This window comes from Cuculus canorus, chromosome 3 (assembly GCF_017976375.1).
Source record: "Cuculus canorus isolate bCucCan1 chromosome 3, bCucCan1.pri, whole genome shotgun sequence".
Lineage (NCBI taxonomy): Eukaryota > Metazoa > Chordata > Aves > Cuculiformes > Cuculidae > Cuculus > Cuculus canorus.
Window position 1 is genome coordinate 84,497,303 of NC_071403.1, and position 19,371 is coordinate 84,516,673.

Sequence of the window (19,371 nt, forward strand, 5' to 3'; positions counted from 1 at the left end):
AGTTACAGTTAAGTAGGTCTGTACTTTCTTTTCATTAGTGAGGAGAATCAGTATTTGTTTTATTTTGTAGTGGAAAGTCACAGAAAACTTGGTTACTTTGAGGCTTTAACAAAAATGTAGAAGAATGTGAGGTGGGTGCTCATCTCTGACATCTTCAGAATTTCTTATCAGCAAGCAGCTGTCATACAAATGCAAAATACAAATGATGAGTGTGTACTCTGAATGGGATCAGTATTTCCCTATAGACACATTTCTTTTACGTTATGTGGATGGAGTGGATAGTAAAATTGTATGTCTTTGTGTTTACTTAAACAGAAATCAGAAGTGTGAAAAACATAGTCTTTAATGTTATACATGGTTGAGGGGCCAAGGTGTTGTAATTTATGGATAAAATCCCAAAAAGCTACTGTAGGTGTGTGATATCCCATTCTCGTTCCTTTTAAAGGAAGTTCAATGCTGGCTAACTGAACTTTTCTGCCTCCATGTTTTGTTCCCATGGTGTTTCTTTGGCTATCAGAAATTAATGGGAGCAACAGTTAGGACAGCTTTCCAGTAGTTGGAGGCAGTTTATGTGTTGAAGCCTTCTTGCAGCTGGACATAGTGTTCCAAACCACCTTTGTGGGAGACTGATCTTCAGTACAATTCATAGGGTCTAAGTCTAGCCACCTGCCTGACTTCTTCAAAAATACAGACTGTCTCCAACTTCTTACTTCACTTTCTGGAACAGACCTGTGTTCGCCCTAAGGCTTTAGAAAAAAAAGAACCACTACTTCCTTTGGTTGGCTGGCTCACTGCTATGTTGCTTGTTCTATTTTAAAGAAGCCATGCCTACTAGCCGTCATCAGTGAGAACTGCCTTTTTGCTCTGGAATTTGGCCCAAATTCTCTTATTCTAAAGTTCTTGATTCTTGAGGTTGGGGTTTGTATGTACTGTTCCACTCTTGTGCACCCGCTGGTATAATTTAGTAAATCTGTCATTTATGCTCAATATAACAAAGTCATCTAACTGCGGGAGCTCACCAGTACAATTAACCCTGTTCTGTCAAAACAAGATGCTGATTATCTTGGCACTCACAGGAGCATAGAGCACAGTTAGAGTGCTGTGGTTTCTGGCTCTCCCGGAACAGTATTGCAGTCAATTGATTATTTTGTTAATTTGTTCTGCATCAGTATCCTGCTGGTTTATTATCATCCAAGTGACTTTATGCACTGTGTATAAGTACAAGTATATTAAAAATCAATACCTTTTTGCTTTGTAAGGATCTTATCATCCATAGGTTACCTTCTTTGATGCATGACCTTCATTCTGATTACGACACAGCTAGTAACTTTTACAGGGTTTAGTGATGTGCTAATAAAGTAGATGTTCACACTTTGCTCTCTATGTAATCCTATATCCTAACAAAGAAGGACTAAATTAATTAAGAATGAAATAAACAAAAGGCTAGTATTGCTGAATAAATAAGCTTAATTTTGAGTCAGTAAAAATCATGCTAATTTAGTAAGAAAATCTCTTTCCTTCACCAGATTCTCAAAGTATCATGCTTCACACACTCGAATAATTTAGAGGTGCTGTTGTCAGAAGCCTGAGTCTTATGAATGGTGTTTTTCCTGCTGCAGTTAAAGAAACAAATATTTAAAAGATGACATGAGATTGCATTGTGCGTTGCATTCAGGGATGAATTCCAGGACTGGACTTGACACAAATGCATGGGATTATGGCTTTTACAAGATCAGGATGTTTTCTGGTGATTTTCTACTGTTACATATGCAAAGATTTTCTTTCTTGTATGTGTTTTTGAAACTTGTTACTTGTGTTGTGATACTTAATGCATTTGTTACTAAGTCACAGGGAAGCCTGTTTTTCTGTAAGACGAAAACCGTAAGAGAGTACGATGCAGTCCCTCTCCTGATCTAGATTTGGTACGAACTAGATAGGAAAGCACAAATTTCCAGCTCTGGAAATACACCGTTTTTCTAATGCAGATACCCAGCTGACAAGAAGGCTAGGATTGAATTCTTCTGAGTCAGCTATCTGCAGCCCTAAGTGGGCATTTCTTCACTCAAGTAACTGGATTCGCATCATCCTTTTCCAATGATGTGTTCTACGGGCAACATTTTTCTGGAATATGGATGTTATCGAATCTTGGGATTGTTGTTTTCTAGACACATTTTCATCAGCAGAAAGACAAATTCTCGCTTGCAGGGTTATACAAGGCAACTGATTGAATCAATTTGTAGCTTAAAGAAGTGAGAAGCTGCCAAGGTCTTACTCAAACCTTTCAACTCATTTCATGACAGAAGTACCTTATCTTTTCTGGCTATGATTATGTATTACCATCACTACTGAACGTGAGCAAAATCTCCTTGTATCTGTAGTGAAAAAGATGCCTCAGAATTTCTGAGACTGTTGCCTTTGTGGATGGTAATTTGTGCATGCCTTTTTTACAGCTGAAATACTCTGAAAATAGCCTACAGTGTAGTTTTTATTCAGAAAAGGTTAAACTTCCTTGAGGGATATATTTCTTTGTCTCAGGAAATTACAATATAATATAATATAGTACAAAAATAAATTATATTTTGCCGTGAAGATGGAACAAATCAGACAAATGAGATGATCCTGAGGAGGGAAACCAGCCTGTGCTATTTTTACAGATTGCTTCCCCACTTCCTCTGGGTTTTCTTAAAGGAAAGCCAGGTCTCTGAAGCATTGCTTTTTAATTAGTAGAAATCCTTTCTGCACTAAATCCTAATTCAGTGCCTTAATACAGCAGGTCCTGTGGAGCTGGCGAGCTTGCGTGGGAGCACAAATGCATGAAATCTTTCTCTCTAAATGAGGGTTGACTTCTGCTTATAATTATTTTCTGTGGTGACAGCCTGGGGTTTGCAGTTGAAAGCAGAGAGGCAGGGGTAGTAACAGAGGAGGGCATAATGACAGGTGATTGCTCTGTTGTCTCCATGGTATCACTGAGCCTTATCTTAGAGGTATCAAACAATCTGCTTATACCTTTCTTTACTTTGTACAGATACCTGGCGCCACTAAGTACACCTAGTATTGGTCCTCCATAATCACTGTCCTCTTTCCAGCTTGTTTTGTATTAGATTTTTTCTTTCTTTTCAGTCTGCTCTCCACTGTTAATGAATCTGCACAAGTAATGGAAACACATGTGTAAATGAAAGTACCTACTAATTCGAAATATTATCTTTTGTACCTTTAGTTATGGAGTTAGAATTCATACGAGTATATTTTTAGAAACATTTGATTTTGCCTTCAGGGAACACTGCCCCATCCTGCTCAGTATGAATTGGTATTAGATTTTCAGGGTTATAATGAAGCAATATAGCCGTGAGGAAAATAGTTTTTAGCCCCCATTAGTCAGATCCAAGTTTCATTTCTGCCTTAGGCACCTCACTGAGCACTGTCTTTTGAGTCTCCTGCTTTAATTAACAGAGACAGAAGTACACCTCCAAGAATGACTCAACTGACCTGAGATGAGATTTAGCCTTGGATGAATTTCTCCACTGTTGATTTTGACTGATACTTCATGAGTTACTGCGACACAGCAGTATAGCTCCCGTGTATGTCTTCTTATGAAATGCCAAAGCCACGCATGTAGAAGTGGTTCTCTGAGTTACTAGATTTTTCTAATAACCATGCTTTTTTTCCAAGAAATCGCCCAAGGAAATATTAGAGTTTGCTGAATTCTTGCTGCACCTCAGTGGGTACTGAGTTCACAGTTTTAAGCACTCCTTTTTGATCCAGAGGGCTTTGGTGGGGGGAGTGTTTGTGGTTTTTATTATTTTTAATTAAATTCTGGGATTCGTGCTGTCTTGATTTCAGGTGCTAGGCTAAAGAGTACAAAAAAAGTATGCCAAGCTTGACAGCCTTTCTGCAAGGTCTTGGAACATGTTAGCAAATATTGTAACTCCTAAAGGAGCGCTCTTTTACATGGGTACATATAAGATGCTTACGGTCTGGCATGTGTAGTTCCTGCCTGCAAAGACATTTGTGTCTAACTTTTCTTGTTTTCTATAGCGCTTGGTTAAATGTTTGGAGTGATTTGATGTTGGTAAAGGAAAGCATCTCTAAAAAACTATGGTTACTTGTGTTTCATAACCGGTATTTTTCTATCTTGCACTTTAACAATTCTGATCAGTTTATTTGCTTTTTTTGTCATTTGATTTTCTTGCCAATGTATTCATTTTTCACTTATTTATTGGAATTATAATCCCTGAAAGTAGATTGCTCTACAAGATGTGTTTTTGAGAATTAAGGAGTATGATGAAAGCACACAACCTCAGATATTTTTCTCCCAACAAATCTCGGTGGCAGGAAAGGCTACCTATTAGTCTGGAAATGCCCTGGAGAAAAATCTGGAGAAGTAACAGTGTGATTGAGACCTGCATCCTCATTTTATCAAATGTCTGCAGTTTTGAACAATGTCATATTCATTAAATGGAATTCATTAAATTTTAGCTTCTAATAAAAACAATGTTTTGATATTAGAGGCTATAAAGAGAAAATTATGGCAAGAAGATCTATGATACTAATGATACCTGAGGAGAGGCTCTTATGCATATTCTTAAGTATCTAAAACATGTTCAAGCTGTAGCTTTCTTCCAGATAGGATGCTTCTGGATGTCTCTCCCTCACATAGAGATTGTAGTAGTCCTTGAGTTCTCTACGTCTTTGCAAATTTTGACTGAAATCAGCCACAGGTTTAGAAGTTGCAAATGGATTACACAGACTCAAGCAATATGATTTTATAATCTTCATATGTCATGAAAACAAGGCTAAAAAAATCTTTGTGTCTGTGGTTAAGAATGTTGAGTTAAGGATGTAAAAATTAACTCTTCCAGGTAAAGAAAGCTGTGCAACAGGAAGGCTTCAGCAGAAGGAAGCGAGGATATAGAGATATCAATGACATTGACATCAACATGAATGATCCTTTATTTACAAAACAGTGGTACCTGGTAAGTGTTGAAAGAATGTCACAGTAATCATAACTAAATAATTGGCATTTGAGCCATTTTATGCTGTTGCAGTGTTTTGAAGGAGGTCTTTCCAAATATGTCACAAGAAGTTGGGAATGGATCCAAAGCTCTGTCCTCTTGTGTTTAATGTACGTCTTTTATGCTAGGAAGGCCCAGAATATTTCAAGAGCTAAATTTTGTTTCAGTCAATGGAGAGATCCTTAGAAGGCTCAAAAGAGAGCTATATTGGTGCCCTGTGGGCATGGTGTGCTTATATGACCCCTAAAACTGCATATGAATCATGTCTTTGAGCTGTTGCCAGGTAAAATATTGTTGTGGAATTATAACAAAAAGTTCTAGTGCATTGGCTAGAAAAAGGGGAATTTTTTTTTCTTTTCTTATGGAAATTTGATGATTAATTGATTTTCTTCTGTCAGAAGCAGAACAGCTGAACACTGATGGATTTTGGCTTAAGCTAATGTTGAAAGAAATTAATATTTTGCTAAATTGTTTCATTTTTAATGTGTCATATTTTATAGGGAAAAGTCTTTAGTCATTAAAGAAAAATCATATTTTTACAGAAAAGTAGCCAAAATGGTATTTTTCCATTTAAAAATTTGATAAAGTAATTTTAGTTTTAGTGTTGCAAACTATTTATGGTAGACTAGTAAACACAGTACTGCCTTATCCACTGAAGAATGATCCTTTTTGCTTTATGAATAGTGTTTCTTATTCTCTTTGCTTTTGATCCCTTACTTATGTTTTATGAATCCACCCAATATGGCTGCTTTTTTTGTTAGACAAGAGTTTTCAGATGAATGAGGGCTCAATCGCATCTATGGGCCTTCATTCTTGATGAGAGGATAAACTAAAGTGTGGATTAATTCATTTTGTGGTACTTCCATCAAAATACTGCAGTGATAAAAATATTTTTTTTAGGAAGCTATACGTTTAGTTTTTAGATTATAAAGTACACTAAAATGTGTTTTGAAATGAGATTTTTCTGAGACAGAATTAAATTTTTGCAGCTGCAACACCAAAAGCCATATTATTTTTCCCACAGAATTTGAGAAATTAATGAGTGAGGTTGGTGAACATGAGTAGTGCCTGAAGATACAGGGGATTGCCCATACTGCGGAATCATAGAACAACACAAGGTTGGAAAGGACCTTTGAAGTTCATCTAGTGAACCTTCCTGCTTAAAGCAGGACTCGCTTGGTTATCAAAAAAAAATTTTCTGATACCAAACCCAGTGGATGTGAATTTCAGTAGATCCCTGCTTTCAAGGAAAAAAGCATTTCCTGCTCTAAAAAAGTCCTCTGTAAAATCCCTTGGTCTAATTCTTGTTTGGATTGACCCACTGACGTGACATGCTTAAGTAGAAAAGTCCTTTTTTGAATCCAAAAGATTCAGTGCTTAATCAAATCTTGTAAATCACAAAGAAGTGAATTTACCCAGGGCTGGTTGTTTTTTTGGTTTTGTTTGGTTTCGGGTTTGGTTTTTGTTTTACTGTTGCATTATTGCTCTAGATGTGATTATGTACATATGTGTACTCCAAAGCAAATAGGATATATTTTCCGTAGCAAAGATGCACACAAAACAAAATTCAATGGTTGTAGAAATCTCTCGATCATATAAAACACCCTATTTGTCTTTGTCATCAGATTAACACTGGTCAAGCAGATGGGACTCCTGGACTTGATCTTAACGTAGCAGAAGCATGGGAGCTGGGATACACGGGGAAGGGAGTTACCATAGGAATTATGGATGATGGTAAGTAATGACTGCATGCTATTTTAGTATATTTTAAGTGGCTTTTTCCATGTAACCCAAGTCAAAAAAAGATTAAAAAGGAATAATGGATTGCTTATTCTGCTGAGACTGCTAACCTCCATGAAGGCTTTGAGATATACAGGGAAAATATGTTATGAAGTTTTCACTAGGGATGCTGAAACATGGGTATCCAAACATCAAAAGTAGTTTGCAATTATCACTCAGGTATCTTCCAAAGCATACTGTAACAGCCATTAAGCCAAAGTCAAGACTCCCCTTGACTTCCATAGGCACTGACTGTGGAATGTAATTGCTGTGCAAAAAGTACTTAATTCTCAAAGTCATACTTGACAGCTGATGCAATTAAACACTTTCATGCTGAATGTCAATAAAGACCTGCATTTTAAATATATTGCTAATTTGAGGCTAAGTTCAGGGAAGATGGAGGCAAAAGGTACAGTTGAAGTCACATCTGTTCTACCGATTGGTTCCTGGCTGAAGTACAAGAATACTGTGCAGCTTCTCAGCACTTTGGGTTAAATTTTGAGTGTTTTCCTTTTATGGTGACTAAATAATAATAAAAATAAATAATATGTCTCTATCCACACATGTTTTCTAGGGTCAACTTAGCTCTGTCCTCATTTATTTATTTTCCTCATGTGCTTGCTCCTAAGATGAGGGTTTTGTGGAAGTAAGAAAGAAGACTCAGATGTCTGTATGTTAGTGTCATGAGAAATCACAATTTCACTAATTCCACAGAGGCAAGACTTAGATTTCAGAATAGCTAGACATGGCTGTGTTGGGGATGCCCACAAACTATTCAAACTTCCGCTTAAATAAAGCTGTTGACCCATCAGATACAGATTTTAGAGAAGGGTGTAATCTGTGTTATATTCACTTCCAGTAACTCTGGAAGAAAGCACTTGAATAAAATAATTCTTTGTTGAGACCTTTGCTGTTCATCTACCATTTGCATGGATAAGGCTCTCCACAGGTGCAAGGGTCTCTTCATGCAAGTCTAGTCCCTATGTAATGGGAGTTCACAGAATCACAGAATCACAAGGTTGGAAAGGACCCATTGGATCATCGAGTCCAACCATTCCTAACACTCCCTAAACCATGTCCCTAAGCACTTCATCCACCCGTTCCTTAAACACCTCCAGGGAAGGCGACTCGACCACCTCCCTGGGCAGCCTGTTCCAGTGCCCAATGACTCTTACTGTGAAGAATTTTCTTCTGATATCCAACCTGAACCTCCCCTGATGGAGCTTCAGGCCATTCCCTCTTGTCCTGTCCCCTGTCACTTGGGAGGCTAAACAACCCCAGCTCTCTCAGCCGCTCCTTGTAAGACTTGTTCTCCAGCCCCCTCACCAGCTTTGTTGCTCTTCTCTGGACACGCTCCAGAGCCTCAACATCCTTCTTGTGGTGAGGGGTCCAGAACTGAACACAATATTCAAGGTGCGGTCTCACCAGTAGAATAACTGCAATAATATGACAGTCTCCTTGTTGCAATCTTTAGCATGCTACCAGGGTGCAGGGCCTGTGCTCAGATATTTGCTAAAATGGTCGAATCCAACATTACAAGTTTTATTTCATAGCCATAATCCAAAGTGTTTGCCTTAGTCATCTCCCCAAGTTTAATTTAGGTAATATTCTGTCTACTTATTTTACAGTTTTCAGTGGTTGAAAATATTCCTCCTGAATAAATAAAAAATACTGATCCAGTTTAGTGATCTTGTTAGGTTTGGTATGCTTGGAGATGACAGAACTTGTATAAAGATAAATTGTTATTTAAAGTAATCTTAATAAGAAAATATGTTCTAATCTACAAAGCAGTTCAATAAATTTTTGCTGCTGAGACTGCCTTTTCAATTGGCACTTGGGTTTTGACATAAATGATTGAAAACTCGTAGCTGTATCAGAAATGGTGCACCAGTTTAAAACTCCATATTTAAAAACTGGAATTGTACTTCAAACAGTTGCATTATTTGCCATGAGCGTTTTCTTATGTTTGCGAAGGAATCTTGTTTTGTTCTGTGATCATTGGGACATATTTTTTAAACTCTTAACCTCTTGTTTCTGTTCTGTCATTATGTTATTGCAGGAATTGATTATCTGCATCCTGATCTTGCATCAAATTATGTAAGTACATGCTGACCTTTTCTGTAAAATGTGGATTTTCTTATTGTTATATTCTCACTGCTACAACATTTTAAATACTGATTAGGCCGACAGTCCAGCTGAACTGCTGATCCTACAGATGATGTATTTCACATTGAAAGAAGGAGGCTAAAAATGGGAGTGCCTGTGCAAGGAATGAGAAGGTGACAAGGCTCTTTGTGGAGGAATAACCGTGCTGCCTCACATTGAATAAGTTGCAGCTTGCAATATTGGATTTAGGACAGAAATGAGTAACCTGGGGATTGGCTCCAAATCCTGCTATTAAGATGCAGAATGCATCTGTCACTTGGAAGGCCACAGAGCTGTGAGCTGTGGCAAGGTCTGTATTGGCCTTTTGAAAGCTCCAGGAGCTGCTTAATTCCTTTATAACAGGTGATTTGATCCAGAGCATGTGCAGGGCAGACTGTGTATTCTCAGCACAAGCTGTGTTAATTGATTGTTCCTCAAGCCTACATCAAGTTTCAGACCTTTGGACTGGAGGATTTCCATCTTTGTTAGTTGTTCCAGTCACTCCTCAACCCCATGATGACACGAACACTCCTGTCTCCAGATGTCTACAAGGAGTCTCAGCACCCATGGACTGTAGGTTGCCTTTGTGGTACGCTGCTCTCACGCTGTGCTTGTGGCACTCTGCTGTGCAATGGGTGTCAAGAAGCTGTGGCTCCTTGCCAGGGGTGTTTTTTTTGTGGTGTCTCTGCTTTTTAGGTCTTGCTGTTCACCTGCCATCAGTGGGTTCCTGAGGGAAGCCCAAGCTTCTTCAGCTGAGTGGTGTGGTTTAGTGTGCAATTGGCATTAAATGAAAAGAAGAACAACTGCAAATTTTGGTAAAAACATGAGCTGACAAAGAGTAAGAGAATTATTTCTTTAAGACAGTAACACACAGGATGAAAACCCATTTGTTGTAGCATGTAGTAAAACACCCTTGATAGAGAATAAATCGATATAGAAGGTGTTGACTTTGGACAAGGAATTTGGGAAACAGCTGACTACAGAAGTAAAGTGCTGCATTGTTAGTTTCAGTCTTATGAACTGGCTTAATAATGTGGGAGCAGCTAATTAAACCCTATGTGTAACTGCAAAATTCTTACCTCAAAGGAATAACTCATTCATGTTATAGATTTATTCATGGATGTTTCTGTGAACAGAGATAACCTTTTTCTTTGTAGGAGTTGTGCTCTTCGTGTATGTTTTAGCATATGATCGAGGGACAGAGCATGATCTTTACTCACTTTTCAGTAGCAAGTGAGGAGAAAGTGTGAGGGAATATTCTGGTTCTAAAAATCATGTTTCAAATAAACAAGCAGAAAACTCTGTTCAACATATCTAATGCAATGTCAAATAGGGACAATTCTGTTGTTAAGAGTGAATCTAGGATCATGCTCAGAAACCAAAAATAGATTTCTCTGCAATACAGTCTCTTCTCTTTTAATTCTAAAAATATATTCCATTTGGTGGATAAATATTTGTCAGGCTTAGCAGAAATATATTGTTTTTAGAGTAGCAATAGCAAGAATTCTAGAAATTAGTGGAAAATGACATAAAGAATGACAATGCACAGACATGATGAAATCAGAAAACAGTCGAGCTGGAGAGAAACCTGAGATTTAAGAAAATAAATACTGGGATGACAATTGGAGAAGGAAAGCTGTCTAGGAATGAGGAAAACAAACCTTTGAAGGCAGTCATGAAAGATTTACATGGAGAGTATTCTTAAGATGACAGTCCTGATTAAGTCTATGTAGGAATGCCTTGGTCCAAGCAAGGAGCGGTCTAGCAAAGATCAGGCAGTGAAGAGACAAAAGAAGATTGTCTGGCCAATGCAAAATGCAGAGTTAGGCCTGGCTTGTGCAGGGCAGATCAATAGCCAGATGCAGGGGAGAAAAGTCAGAAAAGTAAGTGATTGGCAAGACAATTAAGCATTAAAGGAGTGGCTGAAACCCCATCTGAAAAATCAGTCTCGAAGGACATACTGTCTCAGTATTTTTAATGCAGAAATGCAAAAATATGAGCTATCACATGAAGTCTGTGGTTCTACACTGTCACAGTAATGGGAAAAAGAAAAAAAGAAAAAAGCTTGAGTTTGTGTTGTTCATCTTTTTTGCATGAAGTTCACTTTTAATTCCTTGCTGGATATACCAGAGGACACAGCAAGGAAACATGCTGATAAATTAGTCCATTATATGCAAGATAAGTGGCAAAAGGTAGTGGCACCTCCTGACATGGAGCCAGTGTCTGAGAGGTGGCTGGTTGAAGGGCAAGGTTGCCTCCTGCTCCTGCTGCTAAAATCTACCATCTCCTCCCTCACCCAAGTACAGCACAGCGGCTGCAAGGCTTGGTTCACCTGCACTTTGCCTCTCTTGCTCTCACTGCAAAGCCGCGCCGGCCTCCTTGAGTCCATGGAGATCTTGCTCTGGCAGCACCTGCTGTGTCTTAGAGACCACGAGGGACTTTTTTTCCCAGTAGGCAGTAATTTGGGCATGAACTAAAGACAAAGACATAAATTCAGCTGAAGGAAGAATCAGTTTAGATGTAAAAATGCAATAAAATGAGTCTCCCAAGGAATGAGTTGTTAACTTGCTTCACGCTGGCATAGCATTTGCAGTCAACTTTGCACAGTTCCTATGCTATGTTTGGTGTTTCACAACATCTGCATTTTGAGGCAGCTTTCTCTTAATTTATTGTTTATTTTAGGAAATGAAAAACCTACAGCCTATGTTTCTCAAGTGTATAAATGCTGGCATACCCTGACAATGTCCGTACATCTTGCTTGGAGAGTTGCAAGCAATTAGAAAGTCTCCCAAAGGTAGTGGTTTTGGCATTTGAAATTTTCAAGTATAAAAACTTGGCATTGGTTACTCAGTTTAATTTGGCTTTTATGTTTTTGACTTGCTGGTTTTCTTGCCTGAACAGTTTAATGGAGGTTAGCACTTAGACAAAATTGAGGGCCAAGGAAGAGAAAAAGCTTTCTAAAATAAAACCCCAATTTTTATTCTCTCCTAAAAATTGCTAACTATGACCTGTCATATGGACTACACTTATCCATATTTCTCTGCAGTTTCTGAGCTTTACTGCTTGAATCATCCATTTATCGTTTTAAGACACTTTATATATGTAGAAAGGAGTGTGCCTGCTTACAGTCTGGATGGACTGCTCTCCCAGCACCCCCTCACAGCTTGCTGAAGTCTAGCTACTTGCTTTTCTGGGGCCAGGGGTTTATGGCAAAGCCGGAATTTTCCATTCTGCACTGTGAATGCAGAGAGACTCATTGTCAAACGATCAATATTGTTTTCCAAGCCTTGGGAACCCTGCAGAGGTTCAGCCTTTGGGAAATTATTTTTTTTCCCCACAAAGAGAACCTTTCATTATGAACTGATAATTAAAAAGCTGTAGCCTAATGTACTCTATGGTTTTCCTTCAACTCAGACTGTACATACAAAGCCAGCAATTTTCAGGACTGACTTCTCCAAGATACAGCATCTGAGTGAGAAAGAAAAGTGAAGTAACAAGGGCTGCATATTTGATAGGTCTAATAAAAGAGCAACAGCTGTGGGGAATGTACATTACAAATTTCAGTGCATCGGTTGAAAGAAAAACCTAAGAGAGCGAAGGGAGATTTTTAGTGCCAGAAGCATAAGCTGATCTCTGTCTTGTATCAGTTTGTATTGTGGTACTTCTATACTTGGCCAGTGTGGTGAAGGTCAGTGTAGCAGCATTATCTCATTTACAGCAGGAGGGAGCTGATCATCTCATGTAAGTAGGTTTGTCACTGATTAGCTGTAGTGAGGAAAATCAGAATCCTACCAAGAGATTCAGGCCAGCAGTAAAAAACTGCTGGTTTCGGTGTCTGAACTCTGCCTGAAGCTGAAGCTTTTTAAAGAAAAATAATGAGGAGGGAGAAAGACACCTGCAATTTTCCTACAGTAAATGCTCATCTTGTTCTATGTGAATATGTAACTTTTTACAAAGTACTGATACATATAAAATGAGAATCATACAACAATCCTTAGTAATAAATAGCGATATAACATATTCAGATAAGAAACAAGATTTTGAAATCCGTGGAATAACACAGATGTAACGTGCACAAACAAACACGCGGTCATCCTAGCAGCCCTTCATTGCTGCCCTAGCCCTTCCCCTAACTTTCTATCTTTTCTTCTCTGTAACATGTCATTATGGTACAACCTTATGTTCTGTCTTCCAAGGTCCTTACCGGCTGTCACTCAAGCAGGAAAGGATTGACTGGGAAAAAATGGCCTTGTATAAGGAATGAGGGTATACTTTCTGGACTTATCCCAGGGTTAATTGAAGTCTTCCGTCATCCACCATTTCTTATTCACGTGTGAACAGCAGGTGGTCTTACCTGTCTTCTCTTTCCACTTTGGCAAAATCTCCCAGTACAAAGCAGTCTCTCTCACAACTTTTGGTAACTTGTCACCAGCTAATATGATAACAGCTCCCCCACCTTGCTGAGAGGCAAACAGGAGCATATTTTTGGAATAATTATATTATCACAGCAGAGGAGCAGGGAAATGTTCTACTTCTGCTATGAGCTGCAATTTCCATTGTTTGCTACAGGAACAAAAATACCATTGAATAATCTTTGCAGCCACAAAAGAAATAAGAAATAGTACAGGCAATACATTATACGCTTCAACGTGTGCTGTGAAGCTTAGCAACAGCATAAAGGATCTTCTTTCTTTTAGAAAGTCTGTTTCCTTCATTAGCATGAATTTCTGAATATGCCTTGGCCTCTCTGCATTGAAAGGACCAACAAATTGTTCTGGAGGCTATGAGCCTGATCTCAATAATTTACTAGTATAAATCATCAGTATCTCCACTAAAATCACTGGGGACTAATTATGGGGGGTTGTAAGTTAGTAAGGTTTTGCAAAGCTCCATTGACATCTATTGAACCGTGGTGCTTTGGCCTTGATGTTCTGCCCCACAGAAATTCCAGCTGATGTAATTGCCCAGGTCAAATAAGAAGTCACATATAACTGGTGGTGATGAAACATTACCCTTCCAAGACCAAAATTTGTTTGAAACCTTCTGAAGACATTGAAAAGCTTCCAGTACCTCTGCATTGTCAGTAATAGCAGCTCAGGGATCCATAGGGAACGTAAGGCTAAACCGTAGCAGAGTCAAATTCATACTTGCCTGGCATGCATAAATGATTTCAGTTAGCTTTATGAAATATGATTCCTAAGGCATGATTTTCAAAAGAGCCAGAGGTGATTACGTTGCCATTTCCTGCTGCATTTCAAAGTGTTATTGAGCCCATGCACTAGACCCTTAAGTTTCAATAAACCTTTACTGCTAATACATTAAAGGTATTTTATGGGCAAACTGTGTGCTGGACATTGTTGGTAGTAACTATGTTTAATTGCAGTGTTGAAATAACATTTACATTATCAAAAAATAAAAAGCAGACAAAACTGTTTCAGAATTTTTAACACATCAGTGATTGGATTTTGGGTTGGTTGGTTTCATTTGCGTTTTTTTGGAGTTGCTTTGGGGTTGGGTGTTTCACTAATAAGTTTTCTAAACTAACCACTAGCATAATAAATAAAAATTACTGACCAAAACCTGCAGTAAATTTATAGAGTCATCTGGAATTACAGAATAGTTTGGGTTGGAAGGGACTTTAAAGATGGAACCTAGTTCCAAGCTTTATGCCATAAGCAGAGATACTTTCCACGAGTCCAGGTTGCTCAAAGCCCCATCCAACCTGATCTCAAATACTTCCAAAGGTGGGGCACCTGTAACTTCTCTGGGCAACATGTTCCAGTGCCTCACCATCTTCAAGGTGAAGAATTTTTTCCTTTTATCAAATTTAAATCTACCCCTTGTCCTATCACTACATGCCCTTGTAAAAAGTCCCTCTTCATCTTTCTGGAAGGCTTCTATAGGGTCTCCTTGAAGCCTTCTCTTCTCCAGCCTGAACAACCCCAACTCTTTCAGCCTGTCTTCATAGAAGAGGTATTCCAGTCATCTGACCATCTTCTTGGCTCTCTTCTGGACTTGCTCCAACAGGTCCATATCCTTCATATGTTGAAGGCCCCAGAGCTGGATGCAGTACTCCAGGTGGGGTCTAAGCAGAATAGGGTAGAGGGTGAGAATCTACTGCTGGCCACTCTTCTTTTGATGCAGCCCAGGATATTGTCAGCCCTCTGGGCTGCAAGCACACATTGTCAGCTCATGTCCAGCTTTTCATCCACCAGGACCCGCAAGTCCTTCTCTGCAGGACCACTTTCAGTCTCTTCATCCCTCAGCCTGTATTGGTACTGGGAGTTGCCCTGACCCAAGTGTGGGATCTTGCACTTGACCTTGTTGAACTTCATGAGGTTCATGATGAATCCTTCTGCTAACACTGAAAGTTCAGTAAACTCACTGTTTGATGAAGGCTGTTAAAGCAGATTGTGGCAGAAATTTCATCAAGAAATAGTTGAGAGATTCTGAAACCTCTCTTTTCCAAGATAAAAGAATGGATCAAGCATGCTGACTGATGCCTTAGCAACAAAAACTGATGGCCTTTCTTGGGCTGTTGATGCTACTTAAGTGACTGGTTTTAGGGCGCTGATTTTAGCATTTAGAAGATGATCATTCAGGATATGCAAAATGATGAAGTTTCACTGGCATAAATTAGAAGTTACTGGGAAGAGAGGGAAGTTCTCTGTTTCAGACTTGGCTATATTTTTCTCTTCTCTGCAGGATCAGCTTCTGAGCTCATCTCTCTGTTCTACACAGTTTTTTTTGCTCTGAACAGATGAAAGGCTGAAAAAGAAATGATGCATTCTCTGATAAGATCAGCCAGGAAAATAAGGTTCTCCATGTACTTGGAAGGGCATCTTGGGTTTTTCATATACAGAAAATGCTTCACATCTTGGAAAACATAACTGTCCTGCAAAAAGTCCTCCCCTGCTCCCAACAGGAACTGGTTTTGTGGGTACATGTCACAGTGCTGCCCATGTACTGAAGTCTGAATAAGATGACTGTGCAGCTCCTCTTCTCTGCCTTACAGCTACTTAATATGAGCACGGCTAATGGGAGAAAGAAGCCGTGGTGCTAAAGGAGCTGTCAGTGTCATCTTACTTCATGAAAGATAAAAAAGTTTTGTAATCATAGATGTTATCACAGCCTTCTAGCTTTCAACTCAATTAAAAAGATGGAACAGGAAAAAAAACTGTTTCTCTCCTGGATTATTTTCTATGGCCAGAGGGTGTGTAAAGAGACTTTTTCTGCAAAGGAAGCTGTAACTTGTGAGGGAGGTATGGTGTCATTGCCTTAAGGAGAGATGATATATGTCACATAGAGTGTTTGCAGCTGAAAACTGGATTTCTTACTGGAAGATGTTATACTGACTTTTTTGCTAAAGCCCATATGAGAGATCTGGACCTTGAATGCTTGGCGGGTTCTGGGGATTGGTGCTTAGCACCATCTATGCATCTGCAGTTGGCATTGCTCCACTGATGTTAGCCTCTTCAGGGAGATGAACTGATTTATATGGCTATAAAATATCCTTAATGTACAATTCCTTTGGAATCAGAAAGATAATATTGTATTGTAGTTGCATTTGCCTGAGATTATTTTCAGAGCAATGAATGCTGCAAAGAGTTTCTGGCATTACTCTGTATTAGGACCACATGAAAGGGATAATCTTCAAGTTAAATGCATGCCTGGTGGGTAAGCAGTGTGGGGTGGTGCCAAAGACACTCACTTTGCAAGCTAAAGACCACATATTGTCCACAGCATTTATTTTTCTCTGTAATCAATGTACTTAATTAATCAGCTGCACACTGAGAAAGTGCAAGGTGGCTAATCGCTTTAATCATTAAGCAGTGGTATTAATTTTCACTTAAGGCATCATCTGTGGAAAGTAAATTAAGATTGTTGAAATGAGAAATGCACAAGGGTTGAAGGGAGCACATAAGGACATTTCTACATCACTTCTAGCTCATTTTTCTAAGATTGGCTTGTATCTCTCTCAAGGCTTTCTCCAAGTAAGTACTTCGGAAATATTTTCTTCTTTCATTTGGGCAAGCAAAGGAGAGGAAAGATGTTAAGCCCCATTGTTTCCCATGGAGCGACTTGGTATTGCTTTGTTTCATTTTTTTTTAATTACCTCCCTTCCTGCAGACAAATTAGCTTTTGGCACTGGCCAGAGATCTTCCATTAAAATAATATTTTTGCTAGAGTTCTGGTTTGAGCTAAGCAGAATTAGTTTTCTAACTTTTCAGTTAAGCCTTGTCTTAAGTAACTTCATTTTCTGGAAGTTAACTACATATTTTCAGCCATTGTCTGTTTCTAGAAGTGATAACATTTTAAATTTATGATTATCACCAAGGCAATGGGGTGTTGGTGTGCAAAAAGGCCATTATTTATATTTGCTTCTATGGAAGCCAAGGACATCCTGAGGTGGTGAAATGCTGCAATTCAAAGGGGCACCTGCAGGGAGGAATGGACAGGACAGGTGACCCAAAACTGACCAACAGAGTATTGCATTCCGTGTACATCATACTTTGTATAAAATGGAGGGGTCGTGAGGTTCAAGCTCACTTCTTTGATGGCCAGTGTCTAATATGGACCTCATCTATCCTTTTGCACCTGATCCTGGATCTGTGTGTTCCCAGCTCCAGCTCCCATCCGCCACTTAGTTCAGACAGGGACCATTCCTCCTGTGCCTGTTCTGCAGCATCAGGGGTGAGGTGTAGTCAGCAAGGGGGGTCGATTTCATTAATTTGTATTTCTTTTGTTATTTTCTTATTACTATTATTTTCCTTTTAGTTATTATTGTATCATTAAAACTGTTTTAGTTTCCAAACCACAAATCTCTCTCTCGTTTCCCTTTCCCTGGTGTAGGGGGGTGGGATTGGCATCACAACTGGTTACATTTAACTGTTGATCAAGCTGAGGTGAACTGGGGCTAAACTGAGACAGCTAGTAAAGATGAGTGCTTTATAAAATCAAAGCGTCCACTGGAAAACAAAAGTGAAGTATTTTTATTTTGGATCAGTTCAACCTCATTTAAATTATTAGACTCCTGGAACATGCTGAATTAAAACAGCAGCAACAAAATCCCACTCTGGTGCGTGGTCCACTTGGGAGAACAGGGTCAGATACATGGTCCCCTGGAGGCAGTACACACTGTAATTTTAAAACCAAGTTCAATGAAATGAAATAAGAGCTTCTGTTTCCCCAAAGCAACAATACCACGTTTGGGGTTTAAAAAGACAAAAACATTTGTGAAGATTTTTCCATTTGGAAGCTTTTTTTCAAGCTGTTTTGCAAAGGATAGTTATGTTAACTGCTTAATACAGTTCAAGACAGTAATCAGTGATTTGAAATCCCTGAATATCCATCAGCATTGAAATGGAACTTAATTAAAATTCGTACTGTAGTTACATTTTGGCTACCGAAGTATCACCAGGGAAGTCTAAATTAGATGGTGAGAGAGGAACACTAGTCCCTCACAAAGCTTCATCAAAATTTGACAGGTGCTAGGGAGAGACTTCCAGGTCTGGCAATGATTCTTGGCAAGGAGAGTCTCAAATCCACTGCTCACTAGTGGGCATACAAGTGCTTTTAAAAGGAGAGTTTTGGCCTTGCCCTTTGGATAAAACAAACTTGCAGAAGAGAAGAGCAGGATGGCACAAGGAGTCTGCTTTCTTCTGTGAAACAATAATAGCCTAAATACAGTAGGTAAATATAGAGGTGATCTCCAGTACTTAAAACACGTCTCCTTCACTGTGCCTGTAAATTAATTTTGTTTTTAATTTTGACATGGTTGTTTGCTTTGCATCGTTTGATTTTAGTTGTATGCATTTATGTTCTCTGTATTAATATTTTGTCAGTAGCTATGTAGGTGGTTAAGATTTCTTTGATTTAAATGTGATGTTCTTCATTTCTGTTGCATTCCCAACAGAAGTAATAAGCATAATGAACCACTCTTACAGGGGAACAGAATAGCAGTGCACAACTTCTAGTGAAATGTTGGCCTCATTGAAGTCACTGGTAGCTTTTCCACTAATTTCAGAGCAATCAGAAATTTGGCCAATCATGTAAATAACAGCTTTGTAATGTTTCTTTTACTCTGTATTCCTTTTTATTAATCATCACAGTAAGAGGCATAGATTTCCTAGCTTCAAATAAGCAAATAATGATACCAAGAGCTCTGGAAACTGGACTGCTCGGGTAACATATTTTACTGTACAACAGGAGCTTGTATTTGATGAACCTTCAGCCTCTTCCAGTGCTGTGTAGCTGTGGTTTGGTGAAAGTAAAATTGATATGGTAGTAAATTACTGTGACAACATTCGCTATGATCAAATGCACTAATCTTTAAGAGGAGAACCTGGAATGATCATGCAGTATTTAAAAGTATAAACACTTGAAAAATGTAGTATGTGTGGATTTATATAAGAATGTCTGTTCTGAAGATACC

General features: G+C 38.8%; 1 protein-coding gene across 1 annotated transcript in view; it reads left to right on the top strand.

The window, feature by feature from the left end:
• Positions 1 to 19,371, top strand: part of PCSK2 (proprotein convertase subtilisin/kexin type 2) — a 108,284-nt gene that overhangs the window by 45,437 nt on the left and 43,476 nt on the right. Inside the window, exons 3-5 of the mRNA XM_054062802.1 lie at positions 4,860 to 4,973; positions 6,638 to 6,746; positions 8,851 to 8,888. Of these exons, the coding sequence (XP_053918777.1) occupies positions 4,860 to 4,973; positions 6,638 to 6,746; positions 8,851 to 8,888 (261 nt within the window). The remainder of the gene's footprint in view (positions 1 to 4,859; positions 4,974 to 6,637; positions 6,747 to 8,850; positions 8,889 to 19,371) is intronic.